Genomic DNA, 23,767 nt, shown 5'->3' with positions numbered 1-23,767 from the left:
CTGTAGGTGTAAAATACTGCCGTCATTGCAAGCAGTTGCTGCTGTGTGCCGCTAGGCTTTAAAACGGTTAGTGTTACTGCTGCAGTTGTTCACCCTAGAGAAAATCAGTAACGTTAAGCCATACAGAAGGTAAAATAAGGTAGTAGAGCTGTGTTGGACTCTTTCCTGCAGGTGTGTCAAGCAGAAGGCATGTTTCAACCAGAGTCCCAGTCTTGCCTAATTAAAAGTTGATGTTCAAATTGCACACTTAAAGGTGCGGTATCTACTTGTATTATGTAAGGTTTTTTTAGTACCTGGAAAACTTGCAAAGGTACCTGGCTTATGTGTCTGCCAGAACCCTTTTTGGACTGTTATTTATCCTACCCTGCTTCACTGCTGCTTAGATGACACAGTTTAATATTGAGGTTTGATATTCTTCCTAGATAAGTTTGCAGAGTTCAAATTCAAGTGAGGGGAAGTCATTATCAGGGTGTAACTCCTGTCCTAATTCACTTGTCTGGCTTAGATGTAGTCACCCCAGCCTTGGATGCTTCTTGAATTTCTCATCAAGAAAATTCAGTCAGAATTCTTGCTCTTCCATCTGCAGAGTGAAAACACAGATGGTTTCTTTACTGTATTTACTATAAAGTAAATAAGTTACAGCTTGGTAATCAAGAGCTTTCAAAAGGAAGCATGTTTCTGCTTCTGTGATGATGGTGAGAATCCTAAAAAGGTACTACTTTCCTTTGCAATAAATTCAATCGGTACATTACCTATTGCAAGCAAGCTCAGGTTCAGCAGCATCCTTGTAAGAGTTCTTCCTTAATCCCAGCACCCTAACGGACTTCTGGAGAGTTGACTGTAGTTCAGGCTTACAAGCGCATTACTGGAGGGATTAAAAACTGCAGTTACTATTTGCAAGGATAGTGATGGCTTGAATCTGGAAGATAACCTGTACAGTAGATGTGATATCATGCAGTATGGCAGCACGGAGCTCTGTTTGTTACTGCCAGGGTAAGGAGTTCTTGTCCAACTTGGTCTCTGATAGGAAAGTTTAGTAAAATGCTTCATCTGTTGTGGTTTCTCATCCTCTATTCCGCTAGTCATTTGCAGTGCTCAGGGGAAGTACCTGTATGAATGGGATCGTATGGCAACGCAGTTACAAATGAACTTGTCTCCAGTGATTAATCCCTATACCTGAATGCCTGTATGTGCAGGCTCTTCAAAGGGTTAGAAGAATTGAATGTGTCTTTTCATAACGAAGGTGTGGTTACTTCATTGATACTCCCTGTGGATAACGCTGTGGGATTTATTTAGCAATTCTGAACTTGGAAAGAATTTAACTATTATAATATGTGCCTACCTATGCTTTTAAGCTTAAATATTAACTGACCTAAAAATAAAACGTCAGTTGTATTCTTAGGATAGCTGCTTAAAAAATAGTAGTGATTAAAGCTTACAACATTTAAATCTAGGTTTCGGTAAATTAACTAAACTTCAGAATGTAAACTATTGGAATCAAGTGTGCCACTTATTTAAATAACTGTTTGCTTTGGTTTTAGGGGGAATCTGTGAAGTATTTCTTGGACAACTTGGATAAACTTGGAGAACAAGTAAGTTTGGTTTTTGTTTTGTTTTGTTTTTTCCCCAGTCTTGAGTTTTAAGTAGTCTTTGTGATCTCTGGGTTTTAAACAGATGCAATGTAATTAGTGACTACTCAAATAACTTTAGTTAATTTTGACTGTCCCATTATCTTAGCAGTTAATCACTGACATGTCAAAAACATAGGGCAATGCAAAGGCCGAGAGACTTTCTGGAAATAAAACTTCTGTAGAAATTGAATAAAAAAAAACAAGTTACAAATGCTTGTTGAGTTGGAAAACTATTGAAGTAGCACTTCAACACTAATGGATATCCAAAAATGACTGCTTTTGTTTTTACGTATCCAGTTAGGAACACTAAGTTAAATCAGCACACAAGTCAGTGGTACCTTTCTGTGGTATCTTCTTTGAAATAAACAAACTTGGTACAGAATAAAATCTGTTTTCTCTGGGGAAAAAGCTGAAACTTCTGTAGTATACTTTTTGATAGAAATGTTGGTTACTACTCGAATAATGAAGTTGTATGCCAGTGCTCATTAGTTGTGTATTGCAGAAATGGCATGTGGAAAAACTGCCTTTAAAATGGGATGCTAGCTTGAACTCTGTGGGGAGGCAGTTTCTCCATGGTCATTTCCAGCTGATGGCTAACAAATGATGAAGGAATCCAAACCACTTCAATTGAATCCTGTTACATCATGCTTAATTTCATTTCTCTTTTTCTCTTTAACAGATAAAAATTTAATTTTAAGCCAGACTATTTTTCTGCTTTGAACTGTCATTTTTCTAACTAGAGCACTGGTGATCATCTTGCGGAATGCATATGCTTCCCAGATCCCTTGCTTGAGACCTCCAGTGCTTGCTCTCTGAATTTTCATTTGGTCTTGAGCTATAAGGCAATACGAGAACTGCACTCCCTTTAATGCACTGCTAAACTTTCTGCTGATGGTAGATTTCTCATGGTCTTTGAATCCAAGGCCATTTTAGGTTCAAAGTGGTTTGTTTTTTTTTTTCCCCCACATACATTTGCGCACATTTGGGTAAAGATTTTTGCAGCTTCTTTTCAAAGTTCTTTATTTGGAAATCTTGGTCCATTCTTTGATTAAAGCATGAAACTTGAAGTCACTAGTGTTTTTTATATTTATACACACACACACTTATTGTAGGTCTGATCTTGCTGTGGGAACACGGAACTCTGAATTACAGCTTTTTTGGTTTAAAGTTAGACCAAGTGGTGTTGAGACAGAGGGACTCCTCAAGGTCTGCTCTCATGGAAAATGTTAGGTCTTTGTGGAAAAAGTGCTAGCTAAGTTTTGTTACGGAGTGAAAGATTTGATACGTTCTTCTGGTTTATTCTTATCTATATGCAAGATTTTTCTAATGATTATTTCCCCAAACTATATTAATGTAAGTGTTTTACTCTTCTTATCTGTTATCTGATACAACTGGGCTGGCCTGCAACTAAATTGCTTATAAACAGATAGACCTGCGATTCATGTGCCTCTTGCCAAAAGGGAGTTGATGATAACAGTGTGTAGGGAAAAGAACTTAATGTTCAGATATAATCAGATCAGCAAAATAAGAGTAGCTGGCTGGCATATAGCCAGCCGTGGGATCGGCTGGATTCCTTGCAACTGTTTGTTGTTATTTCAACTGCCAGTGCAGACTGTATGTAGTCAAAGCATCTCATAGAGAAACATTGCTTTCCATGTTGTGATTGGATCTTATTCATGCCTTAAATTCTAATTTTAACTAGGCAAACAGTGATGCGATAGCCAAAAGAGCTACCTGATAACCAAAAGAAGTCCTTTAGAAGAAAACAGACTGTAGTGAATTTGAGCAAGGAGATAATTCAGGAAGAAAGCACATGTTCTGACTTAATATCAATATGTATCCTTAGGAAGAACTGCACAGAAAATAAAACAAAAAAACAACAAACCTACCCCCACCCCCACCCCCCCCCCAAAAAAAAACAAAAAACCAAAAAACCAACAAACAAAACACCAAAAGGAAGAAGGTGAAAAATAAAACAGTCAACATGGAAGATGGGGTGAAATGTAGAAAAGGGGAGTGTGCTTGGGGATGCTTGCATGAAAAGTACTGATTTACAATGGTGAAACATTGAAAGGACTTTGGAAATAATACTCAGTGCTGTCCAAGTCAAATATTCACCTAATGCTGCAGTCTTCAGATATGGACAATGAGATAACAGTGAGAAAGGGGCTAGTTCAGAACTGCTGCAGGGGCAAGCTGCTAGTATCCCAAGGATCTGGGCATGAGGGAGAAAACATAACCATCCTTCAAAAAGATAACTAAAATACTGAGAGATTTCTTAGGAGTTGTATTTAGTTTCCTGTAGCCAAATGATGGCTGTATATGAAGCACTTGACTTCCAGTGCACTTACTTGCAGACTGTTGCATCAGAGTAGCCATTATCTGGTATAAAACATGGTAGGTCTTCTGTGCGTGGAGAACTTGAAAGCACTTAATTTTATTTGTGGTTGCAAGTGTGGAAGGAATTTTAAATGAGTAATAGTACTGGAGAGGGAATTTGTCAGGAATTCTAGGGATAAGCTCCTTGTTCTTGAAAGCTTTACTGAATAAACAGTACAGGCCAACTCCCAGAAGAGTTTGCTTTGTGCTCCTGTTTCAATATTGAAGGTATATATGGCTTTGCCTGTTATATTAATTGACTTTATTTATTTACTTCAGTAATTTCAATCATTCCTGACCTTTCCTAAGACTTTCTGGTTTTGTTCTGAGAACTTGTGACTGACTCCTGAATAACAAAAGATCAAACGTTCCTGTTTGGAAGATGGAATAAGTGTTGAACCTGCAACATTCTCTTGCCTAAATGTTGTCAGCTTTACTCAAAACCCCTTCACATGTGCCGAGTGACATTTGATACAGTCATTGCTCTATTCTTCTGATTATTCTCCCTCTCTAACAATTTTTGGTAGAAAAGACCCAAGATAAATGTAGCAAATAACGAGAAAAATCTTACTACCCTTTAAAGCTGCTTCTTTTAATCAGACAAGGGGGTGGCAGCACGTCTTGCTCAGTTTGGAGAGAACATAGTACTGCTTTAGCAGTTCAACTCTCCTGCAGATTTAGGTGGTGCGGGTTTTGGATGTATAATAGTACTACAGCAAGAAGTGCAGGGTGGGGAGCCTCTGCTTCAGAGAGCTGCTTTGTAATTCGTGCCACGATAAAAATCAGTCCCTTAGTCATGGGCAGCTCGAATAAAGAAATCCGGGAGTTCAAACAAAACAGTCTCTCTCTAGTTAGTTTCACTTTTTGAGCTCACACAGTAAAGCAAACTGATCCTTGAGTTTTTGGAACATTATGCTCACTTCATGATTTTTAAAATTGCTTTCTTAAAGGCTGTGGATCAAACTTACCCAGCTGCCTTAAACTTGGAATACCAGTATTTGAATTGCCATGTAGTTGTGTGTTTCTGCCTCCTGCCCCAGCTTATTAGTTGAATCAGACTTTCTGGACTACAGAAAGTGGTCTTACACATCTTTATAAATAAAGCTCCAAGTCTGGTAACTGGCACTGTGAAAGGAAGATCATAGATCATTCACTAAGAGACTAAGATTCCAACTCTGAGACCTAAATCACTCTCTGAAGTGGTGAGAAATGCTGGAAAAATGTAAGGAAGAGTTTCCATAACAAGTGAACAACAAAGCTTTAAACTTAAGTGCCAGCCAGCTGTCTGTTATAGATGCACTTTTTAAATAGCAGAAAGACTTGGACCATATGCAAAAGTGTAATTCTAAGAATGAAGAAGTCGCCAATATGAGTCTTGAATTTCATGCTGTCGAAAGCTGACTAACAAGAATTCCTCTTCCTGTTAGCATCTGCATCCGTTGATGATGACTGTTCATGTAACAGTCAAAAAACTAGTAAAAACCTACTTACCTTGCCTGTTTAATTCTGGGGGAAAAGGCAGACTGGAGAACTTCAGGGTACAGCTGTCCTGGGTGCCCTCCTAGGCTGTGCTATTGGGAAGGGGCTGCTGTCCTCAGCTGCCTGTTTCTTCTCCTAGTCTACTAATTGCACAGTGTATTTTGGACAAAATCAGGCTGTGTGAGATCACAGGTGTGGCACACAGCTAATAGAAGTGCCTTTTTGGACCAATACAGCTGCATGCAAAAGATCCATGGCAGAAACACAGTAAGGTGCTTAGGTTTTGCTTTTCTGGCATAACTGATTGCCTTAAAAATTACTTAGTGGAGCAGCTCTTTTCTAGAAGCAGTCATGCAGTATGCACGAGAACATGGGAGGAACTGAGTGCCCACAGGTAGAATGGGATACTACCGTGGTTACCGATTTGAGAAACCTGTTTTAGTGAAAAACCTAAACCTGTTTTAGTGAAAAATTCACCCTCTTCCTGTGGGTAGAGGATGAATGAAGCATGAAGTAATCCAGAATGAGGGAAACTGGCATGAGGAATTGATGGTGCACCTCTCAGGTTGTTCATGGATCCTTGTCATGTGGCAAATGGAGAGCTTCAGTTCTCTGGGGTACATGTTTTGATTTAATATTGGGTGTTTCCTGCTTTGGACTCTAGATCTTTCCAAAATGCTTCAGTGTTAGCATATAAATATACATACATGTGTATGTTTATTCAAAGCATCGTGCTGTTCCTCTGCACGCTTTTTGATTGCAAGTCGGCTGTGATCACCATGCCTGTGACTTGTATCCTAATGGGCAAACTCTCCTTCTCTTTTAGGATTATCTTCCCTCACAGCAAGATATACTGCTGGCACGAAGACCCACAAAAGGGATTCATGAGTACGACTTTGAAATAAAAAATGTTCCTTTCAAAATGGTTGATGTAGGTGGCCAAAGGTCAGAACGGAAACGTTGGTTCGAATGCTTCGACAGTGTCACGTCAATACTCTTCCTTGTTTCCTCGAGTGAATTTGACCAAGTGCTTATGGAGGATCGGCAAACGAATCGCCTTACGGAATCCCTGAACATTTTTGAAACAATAGTCAATAACCGGGTTTTCAGCAATGTCTCAATCATTCTCTTCTTAAATAAGACGGACTTGCTTGAGGAAAAAGTACAAAAAGTGAGCATCAAAGACTATTTTCCAGAGTTTGAAGGGGATCCCCACTGCTTAACAGATGTCCAAAAATTCCTGGTGGATTGTTTTCGTACTAAACGCCGGGACCAGCAGCAGAAGCCCCTCTACCACCACTTCACCACTGCTATTAACACAGAAAACATCCGGCTAGTTTTCCGTGATGTCAAGGATACCATCCTTCACGACAACCTCAAGCAGCTTATGTTACAGTGATGTGCAAAAAGACATTTTTATTTGAGTAATTTTTGTGTGTGTTTTTTTTTTTAACTAGAAGTTTACAGCAGGAGTAGAGAAATCCAGATCCTGTCAGACTTCTTGATAATGTGGCTAAAAGCTGCTGCTGAACACATTATTGCCAATTTCTGCAGAAATTCAGGCTTAATCTCTTCCAGTGTAGCTTCAAGTTGACTCAAGTTGTAATTTCATAGCAGACCTATGTCTAAGTTACCTGTAAAGTGATAAATTTGACCTTTTAAGAATGTGTATATTATCCTAGAAAGTTCATTCCACCTTCAGAATTCCAAGTCCAAACTTCAGTTAAATGGTTGCAATTGTTAGACTGTGGCGGTAATTTAAGGGGGGAGAAGCTTTTCACATCTAACTTCATTATGAAGACTGTGATACTATAGCTGACATGATTTCTCAGGTCTGTTGTTGGTTAGAAATCCCATAAATCCCTTGCTGGCATCATCTGCTTGAAGCTAGGGTTCCTGGGTGTAACGTACTTCCTGTTTAAGTATAAATCTTTGCATGGGGTTTGACTAGGCGATGCTTCAAAAATACTTAGATTGGGAGCTTCAGACGTCTCTGGCAGGAAGTACTACCGCAGGCAGAAGCCTAGCGACGAGGAATTAGTGAATGGCACAGTACACGGTTTCACGCTATTGCATTGTACGTACGTCTTAGAGCCATGGCAAAGCACAGAGCACTATGATACGGTCCTCTTGAAATTCTGATGTGGGAAGGGGGAGCAAGCTAAACTTGTATTTCTTATCTTCACTAACCAGATGTTACATGTAGGTACCTTACCTGTTCTTGAAGCGCTTTAATACAGCACTGGTTTATTTTTACTTTCTTTATGACTTCTTACAGTGTGCCTCATCTTAATCAGTAAGCATTTGGTGAGGGATAGAAGTACTTGCAAACCTAAGTGCCTCCTTGTGTTCTGTCCTCCTACGGTATTTTCAGTGGCCTTATGTGAACATATGTGTTCCCAGCAGAGGCCTTGTGTAGCTGACACCGTGAAGATGAATGTTTTCTTCTGAAAAAAGAACATGTCACAGCAGAACATGCTTCGGCTGATGAGGTTCTTTCTGAGACTTTCCAATTGAGTCTAGCAATCCTAAGTGTACTTGAGCCAAATATGTTGCACAGCACACTCCAGAGTGCTGCTTGTGACTGAGAATATTTTACAAAAAGTTCCATTGCAGTTTCATTTATTTATTTTTTTTTTTTTTAGGTGGGGTTGTTACCATTGCCATGTAATTTAAAAAAAAAAATAATAAAAAATACTTCTTGCCCAGAAATCCTCATACACCACACAGCATGAGAGTAAGCTTGTGAGCTTGTGTTTTCAAAAGTAGTGCCGCTACCAGGTTTCCCCCAGACCGTAGTGTCACATAGGCAGTTCAGCTTGCCACTTTGCCCCGTGGAACTGGCCAATTCCTGTGGATTGTGATGCTGGCCAATACTTGCTTAAATGAATTTTTATTAACATACTGCACATGTGGCAAGCGGTGTGACATAATATTCTCACTGCTTGGAGCAGTGTCCCTGCTAGAAAATAGGAAAGCTGCCTGTCTTTTGAACTTAGCCTTTTACTTACTGTGATTGTCAGTTGTATTAACATCTCTGTACCTCGTTCTCCTGTCAGTAGAAGGGGAATAGTGTATTTTTATTTAGTTAGGTGCTTTGAAAGACGTCTATTTTTTTATATCATCCAATGAGTAGTCATAGATTAGTCTGCGATTTCTGCGATAAGGCACTATTTTGGGAGGGAAGAATTCTGAAAAGAGCTTGGGAGAAGTCACAGTGCATAATCTAAACATAAAGTCTGGGTGCAATGCTGATGTCAGGATGATTAATATAGTCTGTAGATGGGGATGTTTAATGTAGATTTTGCCTCCTTACTGGGCATGAGTATGATTACTTCTGGTTTGATGTCTTCAGGTCATATGTGAGCAGTTAAAAAAGAATGATGAACTAGAGACCTCAAAAAAGGCTAGTGAGGCTATTTGAAGGATTGAACAACATGCCTGTAATGGGAGTCCAGAAGTTCTCCATTTCCCTCTCTGGAGAAGGATGACAAGCTGATTTGGTTGAGCTATAAATGCTACATGAGCAGACAACGAACCTCTGTCTAGTGGCCTCAAAGTCCACTGTTGGAAAGCAGAAATTGAACAAATCCATGCCCGTGTTAGTCAACAAGAGGAGTAGCAGGTTTGTTTTTCCATTGCTGACGGGTGTCTGAACAAGTTTCTTTTTTTGAAAAGAGACTTATCTCTGCTCTGATTAAAATAATTAATTTGGAGAGGGTATGTAGTATGTGTTTTGCAGGATGTCAGACTAGAAAAGACTAAAGACTGGATAGTGGATGATACGAAGATTACCAGGAATTTGTCTAAACAAATTTGTTTATGTAAAATGTTGATGAATTTTGTGTCAAGGGACCTGTTAATTTACTAAAGATCTTCAAAACGGATGTCAGCCCAAGGATATAGTCAGTATCACCAAGGCGCTGGGCTCTTCTGACATTAGCTAAAGTGGGAAAAACATTCAGCAGGCTTCTCCCCTGAGCCAATGCAAAAAATCTGGTTTTAATCCTTTCAGATCACTTTCCCTGTGAACACCAGGGCCTGTAAGATAGCAAGGTGGACCCCACAGTGTTGGGTCACTTCTGACAAAGTAGGCCCTGGTAGATAAGCACTATATGAATCTCAGGCAGAAATGAATTATTTTAATGAAATGACCGAGTCAAATCACTCGCGTTTCCCACTCCCACTTCTTCAGAGGGGGTGAGGCAACTAACCTTGATGTAACTGTTTACATGGTTCCTGTGTTAACGTACTGGCTCTACAAACCAAATCAACATTTGGCTTTTCCACCTTCAGACTTACTCTTCATTAGCTACCTGAAAAGGAGCACAGTATGTACTATTGTATTTCTTTTTAGATTTGTTTCCAAATATTATTTCTCTATAGCAGGATATAATTTTGGTACAAGAGCCGGAGGATTGATGTTTTGAACAGACTGATTTTTATCCTGAAGCAAACAAATGAGTCACGGTTGGCTAGTAAGAGTGAAGCTTGTTCATGTAGGCCAGTCTGTGGCACAAGGTCAGGACATATTTCTAGACAAGGTGGGAAAGCAGGTAGAAAATCAAGTTTCCCAAAACTTTCTTAGTTCTCTTTGATGGAGTGAGCTCTGTTAAAAAGATCACTGATCACTGACCATGTGGAGGTATACCACTGTCTTGTACAGCCTTCCTGTACTTGAAGGTGAAATTGGTGTTTTAGCGAGTGTTCCCTGCTGCAGTGTGTTAAACTGAGTTGATTGATACCTGAAAACTGTGGCTGTTCATCAGGGCTTTAAAAATTCTGCTTTTTTTTTTATATATTGTATGTGGGAGCGTAAGCCATCAGTTTGTGTAAAACTTAAGCTTTCTTCTAGAATATCTGCTCTTAAAAAAAGTGGGTTCATTGATCTCAAGAATGTATGTTGGACTCATTTGTATAGTAAGTAGCTTTAAATTCTGCCCATCAGAATTATTCTAGGAAATTGCTCAGATCAGGTGGGTGTTTCAGGCTTCGTGACACTTGGCTAGTAATAGTATTTATGATCAGTCCCAGAAAGCTTGTTCAAACTGCATCTGCTCGCCACGCTTGGGAGCAACTCACTGCTTAAAGACTGAGAACTGGGCGTGTTTAACATGCCCATTGCCCTGGGAAGACTTCTCTGGCTATTTCTCTTTAAGGACAGTTGCAGAAGGTTCATTCTCCAACAATAACATTTCCTGTTTCAAAATGCTCAGAAGTTTCATGCCATACCCAGTTGTTCACAAGTTAACTTTACAGGTCTTGCCTATTTGATGGTACCATTAACATAGTTGTTTTTTTTTTTTTTAATTTCACAGCATTGCAATACAGTGCCATTTTGCAATTTCTTTGCATTGTACTTGAAAATAAGTTGAATTGCAGACTATTTAAAACTGCTTTCCTGCGCTTTCAGTAGCAGTGAGAGCTTACCTTACGTGAAGCCTTTATGTAAAAATATATTTTGTAACAACCCAATAGATCTTTAACAAAACCAGGATTTGTAGTAGCTTTGTATAAATGTTTGGGGCTTACAATTTTATATGTTTAACTTTTTATATCCAGGGACTACTTTTTATTGTAAATGTTTTTTCTCCTTGCTTTAGTTTAAGATTGGCAATAAATTATTTCAAAGGGAGGTCTTAGAAGAAAAAGCATCACTTCCTTTTTATAAAACGGTTAAATTGATTAATAGTTTAAAACCTCTTACACTCGCTTGTACATTGCTCTGTACATACTCTACAAAAGCGTTGCCTTCCAGGTAATAATTAATATTTGCCTTGTGTACAAAAATTACTGACAATGAATAAACATATACAGCCTTATGTTGGTATTATGAAATTATTTTTTCCAATTCATAATGTGTGGAGGCAGCCAATTGACTTTTTTTGTTCGTTGGCTAGGGCCAGCTGTTTTGCTCCTGCCACATCTTGTGTTTCAAATAAAATATGTAATAGAGTTAGCCTCTGGTCTCGAGCAAGCTCTTTGCTAAAAGGGCTCATCGGATTCTTGTTCAGCCTGATTGCTTTCTCTCCAGTAGAGAGGCAAAGGGAAACTGCTGACTTGCATTTGACAACCAGTTTGGTACTCAATATTTAAAATACTGATGACGCTCGTGTGTGTTCTGGCGTAAGTGGCAAGCCTCTGTATAAATTATGTATCTCAGTATTGCAGTTAGATTTTTATTTTTTTAAGCTGTTTTCTGAGTAGGCCAGCCTCTGCCTCCTCTAGAAATGGATTACTGGCTGTTTTGTAACCAGCTGCAATATGAAGCAATGTTTTGCAGCAAAACATTGATTTCTCCTTGTCAATTTTTATAGGCCTGAGATGCTTCATTTTCCACAACAGCCTTTGGATGTGGCTGGCATGCTGTGGACGCTACATCTCTGAAAATACTCAGACCAAGTCATGCTTGTTTCTGGAGTTAGTGCTCAGCATTAGTATTTGCCGTGATAGTCAGAATACATAAATGTCAAACTCGTTGCTGTACGTGAATGTGCTGTGGATTAATAGGAAGCTGCACGCTCTCCCCCAGCCTCCGCACCGAGGAGAGCAGAGCTCCCTGGGGGGGAGCCACCCCGCTCTAAGAGCAGGAGTCAGAAACCTGCCGGGTGCCCTGAGCCTTAACCCAGCTCCGCAATGCAGTTTTGGTTCCAGGTCCTGCCTGCTCCTAGGAGGGTGGTTTCTGAGGAATCACAACCTCGCCTCTTGGCCACTTTTTTGCACCGAAACAGTTCCATCAAATGAACATCATTTGTGATGTTGCTCTGACTTCGAAAACCAATCTCTTTAGGTTTTTTTGAAAGCTTTTTTCTTTTTTTTTCTTACTTCCTGAGATGCAGTCAGCCACCTGAGGGGTAAAACTAGCAACATCTAGAACTCATCTTAACAGATTGTGTTTGGTTTTTGTTTCTGTTTTTTTAAGCCCAATATTACACACGTAACTGCATCAAGGTTCACCTAGGCTTCTAGTTAAGCTCTTGTTGACTCAAGCTCTCGTTAGAAATAGGTTAGTGGTGGTGGTGTGCCGTTCAGCAGTGACTCGCAGCCTCCGGTAACCTCGCCGCCCTGATGCGTGCGGTGGCTGGCGGCGGTGGGGAGCGCCGAGGAGGGGCAGGGAAGGCGCGCGTTACAGGATTTGTGAGAGCAAGTGGAAGTTTCTTCACTTTCACAAAGCTCTTGATTTAACAAAACACCTCATTGCATGTACTGCTGAATGTAGGTTGGGTTTTCGAGCCTCTTCCTTCCTGTTAAAGTAACTTGGTGATTACACAATAACTGACATAAGGGAATGAAAATGGAGTGAAGCTCTGCCGAAGGAGCTTCCCTGGCTGCCCCGCCGGCAGCAGGAGCCGGGTCCGGAGCTGACCTCGGGAGTGCCGTCCCTGCGGGGAGCTGACCTGGCTGTAAAGCTCTGCAGCAGCTGAAGGGCACAGCGTTGGAGGAGCGGCTGCCAGGAGAGCAGGGCCCTTCGGGGAACACGGCTGGAAGTAGGACAAGAGTCTGCGCTGGCACAGGCCCTGCTAGTTTTTTCTCTAAAATCAAAAAAAAAAAAGGTAATAGCATCAAGTTACTTCTAGGCAGCCCACCTAATGCGCTGCTTTGGCTGTGTTTTCCACACAAGCTGAAATGTTTTCACTGTGTGTGGAATGCAAATTACGAGATTAAATTAATAAGAAGGGTCCAGATAGACCGGGTCCCACAAGGTTCTGCAGTAGGTTTTTTTTTTGTGCCTAACTTTAGATAGTACTGGATTTCTTTTCTCTGCTTTCTTCCCTTGTGTTTCTATGCATGCTTAAAAATGAGGGGCGAGATGTTTGTTCCTGCTGGAGTGCAGCTTCCACCATCAGCAGCTCTGGGGGCTCTGGGATTCCCGCTCACTACTGCTCCTAAGAGAAGCTCCTGCAAGATCACAGAGCGAGCCCCGCTCTGGCCTGTGAAACGTGCCATGACAGTCAGTCCTCACACCCCAGTTCAGTAAACAACCTGCAGATGACTTGAAGATAAGCAATCAAAACATCCAGCAGAAATGAGATGTGCACTGAGATGGGAGATGCGGTCCTCGCCCATGCGTGCAGCCAAGCCACTGCCCCTGCTGCGCTCCGTGGAGAAAGACGAGGGTTTGATTAATTGTTGAGCACTAGATCTGACAAACCTGGATTTGGAGTAGGCTGCTGTGAGCAGATGTCTGCTTCAGTGCTTACGACTTCATACGAAGGTTAATATTTAAAGCCTCTGTCCTCCCCACTGCCGGCTGTAAGCAGCAAGTTGTGGGTTTGCTGTTCCTCAGGCAATGAGGGCTGTAAGGCACTGGAGAATAAGGTAGGAAGATGTTTGCCAGCAGACGCAGGAAGTGAATAAATCTTATGCCTGGATGGTTTGAAACATGGTGACCCAGTACGATGACGCTGATCAGTGCAGACTGGTTTTTAATTTAGGACTTACGGAGCAGGAGGAAGCACAAGACCCTATGCATCCAGCAAAGGGAGTTTTCCCCACTCCCTATTCCAATACTCGATATAGTGGATCGTGCCTGTATAGAAGATGCTGACTCCCTTCCCAGGCTTCTTCCCGTTGACAGGCAGCAATACTTAGAGCCAAAATCCCTGCCTGATTTCCATTTCTCTCTCCTATCCAGCACCAGGCCAAACCTCGGATGGCTTTTAGCCACGTTGCAGGCTCTGTCCTGGGTTCTCTCTGTTATGTTGCCTGCAGCCTGGAAGACAGTCAACTTCTCTTATGTAGAAGAAAGCCGCCCCTTTATCAGATTCAAAGGGGAAGCAGTAATGGAAAAAAAAAAGGGGGGGAGGATGTATTTTAACATTAACACTCCCCCAGATGTCCTTCTGCGCTGATTGAGAGAATGAACGGCTGTTTCCATGTTGACCGTATACCATGCAAATGATGTTTGTGGGATGACACCAACCGTGAATAATTTATCTCCAGCAACTCACCGCATCAGGCTGTTACTGCAGTAAGCACTTCCACAATTAGTAGGTGTGATCACCAGCCCTGACGTGAGGTTCAACTCTGAGCGCTCTGCGTACCTGCAGTCTTTGCCTGGGAGTTGTTCTTTGTTTTCAGCTTTTATAGAAAGAAAAGGCAATAGCTATAAATGATACAAATCTTTATGTAGCTGCCTAGGCATAATATTTTGCACTTTTTCTCTATGAGAAATGTTAATCCAAAGTCCAAGGGTGGGAGCAGCTGTGAATTGATGGCCGTTTCCTGCTGTAGCCTCCATTTTCACTGCAGAAAAAGGAAGCAAACAAAAAAAACTTCAGTGAAACCAGCGTTTTCAAAGAGTTATTAACATTAGGATTTGCAGGGGAGCAAGTTGAGCAAGCCTTCAGCAGCAACAGCCTTCTTACATCATGTCTGGCATTTGCTAAAAATTGTCTAGAATTAAGGGGAAAACTTCCTCTTTTTTTCACGCAGATGACCCAGGCAGACTCCTTCCCCCTCTCTCCCATTCCCGCTTACAAAACTTTAGGAGAAAAGGGGATGTGATGCAGCCCATGCCCAGCAAAGTGCCAGGCGTCCGATCTGGCTGCGGGCGCTGTAGTGCTCCGGGAGCCTGCAGAGCTCAGGGTACCAACCGCTCAGGGAATTCCTGCTTGACATAAATCTGTGATGCCCTTTACAAAACCACAACCAAACCAACTTCAGAATTTCTCGTTGTATCATCTGCTGTGCTCCACAAGCCTGGCTGCTGCCTGGGAAGGGAACGCTGGCCTGACACGACTCTGCCAGCTCCGCAGCCAAGGCCACACAGCTCTCCTTCCTCCTCTGCTCCCGATGTCTCTCTGGGCTGATGGCATTACCACGCTGCTCACGGCAGGAAACCTTTCTGCTGTTCCTTCTCTCACCTCTGCAATACTCTGGGAGAAATATTACTAAATATTTTTTTCCAGCATGTAGCAAATCCAAAATCTTCCTCGTTTCCAGTGAAATCTTAACTTTCTTTGCACTTGTAATAAAGCAGTGCGCAATCATCTCTACTGTCTTTTATCTGGGGATGCCACTGGGGTAAGGGAACATTTTTACACATACAAACAGCAGCAGCAAGTCACCGTGGCTGTTTCCTTGTCATGCCAAAGCACTGATTGACACCGTTGCAAGATTTCTTCCTTTAGAAAGGGAACCCCAATTGCCTGAACTGGTAGGTTAGATACACGGAGAGTATTTAGACATTTAATATTCAGATTAATTGCCAAAAGTAGCTCCTCTCTAAGAGGCTAGCAAGGTAAATTGTTTTGTTTTTCCCTCTTCAGGGAGGCAGGAATCGAATGTGAAAGCATCTGGACAATAGCCAGCCGTTTCGCTGGAGCCAGGCTTTCCACTCCGTGTCTCCATACAATGTCTGTGATGATGCTGAACTAAGGAGAGCAGAGGAGGAAAACATAGTCTGGCAAATTATCTTACTGCCCTGGCTCTCCTGGGAGGTGGAGGTCAGCGATTCCTGGGGCAGGCGGGCAGCCTGCTGCTCCTTGGATGAGAGTTGCTGCCCACATTTAGGGAATCTTTCTCGGAGCTAGCAGCTTCAAGAGCCATCTACAATCAGGAAGGAGAAAAAAGCACCTACAGAGAGGAATTCTGAGCCTGAAGCGGCGTCCCAGGTGAGCCACTCCCCAGGAGTGACCAGCCCAGACTTGGTCTTTGCACTTTCAGACACTTCCAGTGAAATGAAACCACCTCCGCCCCAGCACCTTTGTGCTCTCTTTCCCTGATAAAGAAAGGCAGTGTGCTGTGAGCGTGTTAGTGTAGAGCACTCTTGAGATCCTGGGAGGAAAGGTCTAGTCTATCTTCTTGCTGAGGATTATTTTCAATGCAGGGTCCTCCAGTACCTCTTTGTGGCAGGATTTCACTGGTCCCATCTCCACGTTCCCTTTTGTAACAATCACAAGCCATTGCAAATAAATGGCTCCAGATCTTGGCAGTGGTGTAGGAAATAATCCCACATGTTTTACGGTTCCTTAAAAACAAAAGAATAACTAAATCCTCACTTAAATTCCCACTTCCATGGCTGGAGCTCTTTGGATCACATATTTCTTTAGCATGGGCTGATTCTTTCCTCCGTCTTCCAGTCAGACAGAATTTCTGTTTGTGCAGACACAAATGTCGCCCCATGTCTCACCCAGCATGGGTAAACTGCCTGGGAAGAGCTCCTAATGCAATGCTTATGAAAAATAGGCCGGAGCTGAAAATATTAGTAAGAGAAAGAGCAGATCTGCAATGCACAGCTAGTTTGTTTGACTTAAATGGCAGGATTATTCACTGCACACAATTCTGTTTGAGCCCCATAACATTGTGAAGTGAGCACGCAGCGTGATGCCAGCGTTACGCCACGTACGTGCCCCGAAAAGTGTCGGAAACATCTGAGCTGTCTCTGTTTGCTTCAGACCAAATCATCGCGGAGGAGCCGTGAGGCAGAGGGAGAACCGCCGTGATCTGAGCCCAGGACTGGATTCCGGGAACATCTGAGCACTAAATATAGCAGCCGTGCTCGCTCAGCGGCTTCGGGTCCAGCAGATAACATCCTGCTTCGGGACAAGGCTACGGGAGAAATCATATCACCCTAAGGGGAGGTGTGAAATTCATTCCCTAGCACCACATCAGTAACACTTCCCGGGAATACGGGGATCCCTGTCTTTTTGCTGTTTTATGTCTCTTTGAAGTGCTTGAGAGAATAATGAAATTATCAGGGGAAAAAATAGAACATTAATATATGTATTTTGGAACCATAGGCTAAACTCTTCCTCTGTCTGAACATAGTATCTTCCAGCAAGCCTCACTCATGTTTGTAAAAGCTTCTGAACACAAAGCACCAACCAGTGTAAAATATTAAAGCTTTTGTTTATTTGCTTGTTTTATAAAAACACTGAAGAACTCTTAGGTGTGTTGGGGAAATGCTACTTCTGGCAGGGGAATAGAGAGGACACACCTATACAAACCAGTAAGCCCAGGAATACCGCCTGCTGTAGTGTTTCATAGAAAAAATGTCTCCTGGTTGCATGCATGGAGGCAGGCAATCCCCTGAAGGGTTTCAGCTCCATGATGAGAGCATGGTCACGGTGCCTCGTCACGCATGATGCCTTTTCCCCCCATTTTTGCAAGTTCTACACAAATTCTCCTCCAGAAAGGGCGATGCTCTAATTACAGTGACCACGAAGGTCTCCTTCACTTGCTGCTGCTTTCACGCAGGTCTCTTAAAACTTTTAAATTGGCAACTTTTAAATTAGCTGTATTAATAAAATATTCTCTCTCTCTCATGCACATCATTTTAAATGAATAATTGCAATCCTGTTGTAAATACGCGCTGGAAAAAAAAAAAACAAACAAATCTGCAACAAATGCAGCATGCAAGTCCCGGCACACTTGTTTGCCTTGTATTTGATCAGCTGTTTTGGGGAGGAGGAGCTCTTTTCTGCACTGAAAGCTGAATTACAGCTCAGTGTCATGTCCCACGCTGATGTTTTTTTTGGTGCTGCAGGTTGTGGGTAACATGTTTGTGTGTTTTTAGCCTCATGTATTGCCTCGCTTGGCTGTGACGGCAATAAGCAAAGCCCTTATTCTGTGGCAATAGAAGATACCCACCATTACAGCAGTTATTGCAAACATCTGTATTGCTGTTATGCATTATTTTGGACCACTGCTGTGTAGTTCTGTTTTCCTTTATTTATTGGTTAAGATGGCAAATATCAATGCAACAAATTCTTGGCATTATAAAGAATTGCAAAAGGTTACATGTATAGTGGAGGCATGTTATAAATGCCATTTAGCAGCAAGTACATGTATTTTTCTCCTGAGAAATTGATAGAAATTTGAAATTCATTAAAAACTGAAGTGGGAATATTACAGCTCCAAGGAAGAGCCGTGAAGCGAATCGATTGACCTAACTGATGAACAGAGGGGACTTGAGGCTCTTTGTCGTTCATCAGAGTAGAAATCATAGAATCGTAGAATTGTTTAGGTTGGAAAAGACCTTTAAGATCATCAAGTCCAACCGTTAAGTCTGATAGAAGACGGTTCCCCCTGCCTTGTGCTGCAGAGAAGGGCTGTGAGCGCAGTTTAATGCTCCCTGTCTCACCAGCCCCAATCCCAGCTCCCGCAGCTGTTGGATTCTGGAGCTCTTACTCGCATAAGTCGTTCCGTTGCAGCCGGCAGGATGATCCAAGAGCCACGGGTTCCTGCTTCAGGAGCTGGTTGAATCACTCTGTTATAGCTGTGAAGTCCGAGCTCTGCCGGCCACTGAGGCTGAATAATGAACTCCCCACACTGATGCGGTGGTCAGCTGGACGTTTTGCCTTTTGCTGAGCATAATTATATAGAATTTAGGTTCTAGCTTCAACAGTAAAGATCAAACTCTTGTCAAGCCTGTTTAAGACAAATTTTCTTTGGGTATAGTAATAAAATCTACTGTTTGGGCATTCTTAATGGTATTTTTACCTGATGTGGTCTACTAGGAATTTTGCTGAGCCCACTCAGTGTCCATAGGGTTAGGAAGATTTTTCCCACTAGCAGTCAACAACTGACTGAAGCACCTAAGTTTCTTACTCTTCTTTCTGCTTTTGTAAAGTAATATTTCAATGATCTGTGAACCAGAAAAAAAAAAACATCTGGGCTGGTTTGTCCTGAGGCCCAAGTCTACATAGAGAGCTTGGTCTTGAAAGTCTCTCTTTGGAATATGATTGTGTCTGAATGCTCAGGCTGCCCAGCTCAGTAACGTGCACTTACATATGTAAAAACAATCCTGTGCGTTCACAGCTTTTCTGTATATTGCTGCTTGTTTCCTGAAAATAGCCTTTTCATTGGTGTTTGTTTGTTTGTTTGTTTGTTTGTTTGTTTTTCAGGGGACCTCTTGAAATATCTAAAGAAGAAAAAGCCCAGAGATGCTTTTGGTATTGTGGGAATAACCCTGATGAGTCTTGGACAAGACATCCTTGAACAAGCTTCTTTGACAAAAGAAGCACAACTTTTAAGTGTCGAAAACTAAAATGACTTTCAAAATATGAACAATCAGCTCAATAATAGGAAAAATGCCAAATCACGCTTGCTGTTGAAGTGTGGTAGAAGGCGAGCAGGGATGCTCAGTGCCTAGCGGTTTGCTTTATGCAATTTTTAGGAGACTGATGAATTTCCAGCTCATTAAGTTCTAGATCATTTGGAAAAGGCAGGGACATGGGTAGTATTGATTCACTGCACTGCTTAGGCACCCTTTCCTTTGCCAAGTTTCCCAAGCAGATAAAACGAAGGAGGGGAATTCCTAACAAATGCCGGCTGCCCTGTCGCTTGCAAGGGAACTTCTCTGCTGTAGGGGAAAAAAAAGTGTACCGGATTGTTTTTACATACTGAAAATAGTCATTACATGTGAATGACTGGATAAAAGATATTATTTTGCTGTAAACCGAAGGCAAAGAGTGCAAAAAGATAGTAAGGGAAAGAGAGCCAGGCCCTAAGCGACCTCACGCCACCTTCAGAGCGTGGGTTTGCCTCCTGGTCGCAGCAGGATTCTCTGATGCCTGAACCCCACTGGACATAAATACACTCTCTGGTCCATCCCTCACAAAACAATGGCTGTGTTCATTAAAGCTGTCACGTATTAGACTTTCCTAAAGACATCAAGCTTAAAAAGATTTGCATAGTGGCAGGCTGACAGGGCGGGCTCGGCTAGGAGGATCCGTGGGCATGGACAGTGGCAATCCTGCAGCGACTTTAGTGAGAAATAAAGCTTTAAAAAGCTGAAACGCAAGGAGGACAGTGGAGGCTGGAGTTCATGCTGCCTGTGGGAGCTTCAGCATCCCAACTGCAGCCTGTCTTGAAGCTCATCTTTTCCATCCCGTGGCTAGCTGTGTCCAAAGAAGGGCAGCGAGGCTGGGGCAGGGTCTGGAGCCCAAGGCTGGGGAGGAGCGGCTGGGGGAGCTGGGGGGGCTCAGCCTGGAGAAGAGGAGGCTGAGGGGAGCCCTCATCGCTCTCTGCAACTGCCTGAAAGGAGGCTGGAGCCGGGGGGGGTCGGTCTCTTCTCCCCAGGAACAAGCGATAGGATGAGAGGGAACGGCCTCAAGCTGCGCCAGGGCAGGTTTGGGTTGGATATTAGGAAAAATGTCTTCACCGAAAGGGCTGTCAGGCCCTGGCACAGGCTGCCCAGGGAAGAGGTTGAGCCCCATCCCTGGAGGTATTTAAAAGCCGTGTAGATGTGGTGCTTAGGGACATGGTTTAGTGGTGGGCTTGGCAGCGCTGGGTTAGCGGTTGCACTTGATGGTCTTAAAGGTCTTTTCCAACCTAAACGATTCTGTGACTGTGTGATTCTACTGTGTCTCTCTCCCCAGCGGGTCATCTGCGTTTCGGCAGGGCCAGGTCCTCCAGTGCTGCCTGCTGGTAGCCCACACTGGCTCTCTCGGCCTTTGCCGGTGGCTGGCATCTCCCAGGAGCCGCCCGCAGCATGTCACGGGGGGAACAGCGCCCGGGGAAGGACCGGCTCAGGCGGGCGCGGGGGCTGCGGCACCCACGGGCGGGAAACTCTCATCCCGCTGCTGTAACCGGAGCGGAGCGCGGCGGCTGGCGATGGCCCTCCGGGGCGTGCGGAAGAGGGCCTGGCTTCTTTAGGCTCGGCAGCCCCGAGTCCGAGTCCCGGCCGCCCCGGCCGCCGGGATCCCCCTCCCTCCCCCGGGATCCCCGTCCCGCGCGGCCGGGCGGGACCGGCGCAGCCCCGCGGGGGGCCGGCAGGGGGCGCCCGCGGACCGCGCAGCCGGGGCGGTGCCGCGGGGGGGGGGGGGGGGGGCACGCAGGGCGGCGGGGACCGGGACGGGAGCGCGGCTCCTCCCGCGGGAAGCGCCCTGGGAGCGGGGCCTCCGCCGCCCGAGCCCCCCGTCCCGGGGCAGCGGGGCCTGCGGCGGCGCCGGGGGTTGGCGGGGGGCCGACGCGGGAGCAGCGGGCGCCTTCCCCCCCGCCTGCTCCGGTTCCACGGCGGTTAGGCACCGGCGGTCTCTCTGCTGCTTTGCGGGTCCCGCCAGGTGAGAGCCCGCAGCCCGCCCTGCACTGGTCAGCGTAAAGGAGCGGAGGGAGATGAGGAAACAGCACAATTTGCCTAGCGCAGGCTGTTTATCAGACCCTGACTCATGAAATCCGGCAGATTTCTGGTCTCCGTCGCTGCCCGCGGCTGCAGGACGTGATGCCGGGCTCCAGCCACCTGGAGACATCGGACAGACGTCCCCGGGCCCTCTGCCCCGTTTGTTTGCGCAAGCTGCAGGCTGCCATAGGCTCTGACATTATAGAAAGACGTAGGGTACGGGGACCGGGCAGTCACGCGAGCTGGCACCCAACCTTTTCTGTCCTCGCCCTCAGCAGCGCTGCCGCTGTGCTGTCAGCACCCACCCACCGCAGAGCCCTGCCGCTGCCCACCCCTCCGCAGGGCATCGCTGCCCGCCTCGCCTGGCAGGGCAGGCCCCGGCAGCGTTGGTTCTGGTGGCACAGGAGAGCGGGAAGAGCCCGGGCCTGCCGCACGTGTGCCGGCACCGCCAGCCAGGCTGCTTCCCAGTAACGTCACCCACTGCCCCGCAGAAACCAGTGCTCGCGAGTGTTGGTAGCCCATCTTCAAAGCTATATCATCACCCGTTCCCAAGGCCTCCTGGAGACAAGGGGGTCCGGGAGCAGCGTGTTATCATCAGAGCGCTGGGGGAGGATTTCTGGCCTCCCTTCTCCCCGGGAACCTTGTGCCTGGCTGGATGTGCCTGTCCCGTGGTGGGGCAGACCCGCTGGGCCCCGGGGGCCGGTGCCTGGGCCCTGCCTGCGTGAGCCCTGCCTGGGAACCATCACCTCACGCTTGCGACTGGATTACAACATTGACGGTGGGCATCAGTCAGCCTCGTTTTTTAACTTCCTTGCAGGATGAATTTCACAACCCCTACGTTAGTTTGTGTTTCAGCTGTTGCTGTAGATACTGTAGCTTCTGTCTGTGTGTGTTTGCTTGTTTTTCTCATCTTTCTGCCATCTTACAGACATAAAAACTGAAGGAGCACATAAGTTCAGGGTTCCCAAAGGAAACTGTGGTCTGAGACATGCAAAGAAATGTCAGTGGTAGAGAGTTATACTTGTGGTTAGTAACTGTTTATTTGTTTTGCTAAGTAGAAGCAGGTGTTACAGAAGAGTCAGGGTATTTGGGGAAAGAGGCAGAAGGGTTGCGTTGCTCACACGGGTTGGGGGTTGAAAACCTTCTATTAACTATATTGTTTTTAAATACAAGAAGCAGAATGCAGTGGAGAGAGAGAATGATTTTGCTTTAGTCTTTCAACATTAAGATTAAAATCTTTCAACTTTCTTATTTCATTTTCATTTAATGTGTTACATCTTGAAGACCTTACTATCAAGGAATGCATGAAGATGATAGTGAAACAGTGGCAGGAACCCAAGGGTGTTCACCAAAACCCCTACAAGTGTTCAAGGAGAGCCATAAGTGGTTATTAAAATGCCTTGATGTGCTGCAGGACTAAATCATATAAGCAGCGTATAGTACATGCAGAAAAGCTCATATATGTACAGGGTTACTTTCTGTCATTTACTATGGACTATTTTAAAATTTACTGTCTGACAGGAAACTACCAGTGCACTAAAAATTCTTCACTGAAAAGCTAATGTTTGTATCATCTCTTGGCTGACACTGGTTGCTAACGTGATGCTACAGTATTTGGTCTCTGATGATGCCGTGTGTATCCAGGGATATTTGCCTTCATCCCTCTTGAGCGCTTCTTTTCTAAATAGGGTCTGGGGTGTGCTGTGTCCCACACAGCCGCAGGTGACTTGTGCAGTTTAATTCCTTGTATTTTATAAGACTACTAATAAAATTGCAGGAATGAGAGTCCCCATGTAGAAGTAAAAGGGCGTTTGCAAATGAAAGGGGCAGCTATGAATGAACAGCTGGGTGTTGGGGAACAGGCACTGCTCCGCACGCCGTGCGTGCTGTCCCGAATGAGAGTCTCCACGTACCAGGATCTGTCCATAGCGTGGGTTGCAAGGAGAGGAGCCAAGTCCGGTTGCATCTAAGAGTTTGCATGAAGATCAAAAGAAGATGCCTTGAACTTTAATCCAGGTTATTTACATAGTTTCTCTTTCTTTTTAATCAGGTTCACAGATCTAATTGGAGCTTTGTGCAAGAGGTTCAATTTCCTGTGTCAGGATGTTATTTTTAATTACTGTGACCAGGATTTGGTTAGGCTTCCGTTTTTCTTCACATCACCCAGGTAAGATGCTTCCTCCTCTGTGCTGGTAAATTGACTCCCTCGTAC

At 44.2% G+C, this 23,767-nt stretch overlaps 2 protein-coding genes across 3 annotated transcripts in view; both read left to right on the top strand.

Moving 5' to 3' along the window:
- Positions 1-11,311, top strand: part of GNA13 (G protein subunit alpha 13) — a 30,035-nt gene extending 18,724 nt beyond the window's left edge. The window contains exons 3-4 of the mRNA XM_087750777.1: positions 1,542-1,592; positions 6,316-11,311. Coding sequence (XP_087606903.1) covers positions 1,542-1,592; positions 6,316-6,888 — 624 coding nt within the window. The 3' untranslated portion in view covers positions 6,889-11,311. The remainder of the gene's footprint in view (positions 1-1,541; positions 1,593-6,315) is intronic.
- Positions 11,312-21,307: 9,996 nt separating this feature from the next.
- ARSG (arylsulfatase G) overlaps positions 21,308-23,767 on the top strand; it is a 69,288-nt gene continuing 66,828 nt past the window's right edge. The window contains exons 1-2 of one of the 2 annotated variants that reach the window (XM_087750745.1): positions 21,308-22,333; positions 23,606-23,722. The gene's annotated coding sequence lies outside the window, so the exon portion shown is untranslated. Of the gene's footprint in view, positions 22,334-22,604; positions 23,723-23,767 lie in introns of those variants that run through there. The other variant, XM_087750744.1, reaches the window with a different exon arrangement.

This window comes from Nipponia nippon, unplaced genomic scaffold, assembly GCF_047370975.1.
Source record: "Nipponia nippon isolate SJK-2023a ecotype South Korea unplaced genomic scaffold, ASM4737097v1 scaffold_14, whole genome shotgun sequence".
Taxonomy (NCBI): Eukaryota; Metazoa; Chordata; class Aves; order Pelecaniformes; family Threskiornithidae; genus Nipponia; species Nipponia nippon.
This window is presented reverse-complemented; position numbering and strand designations above follow the sequence as displayed.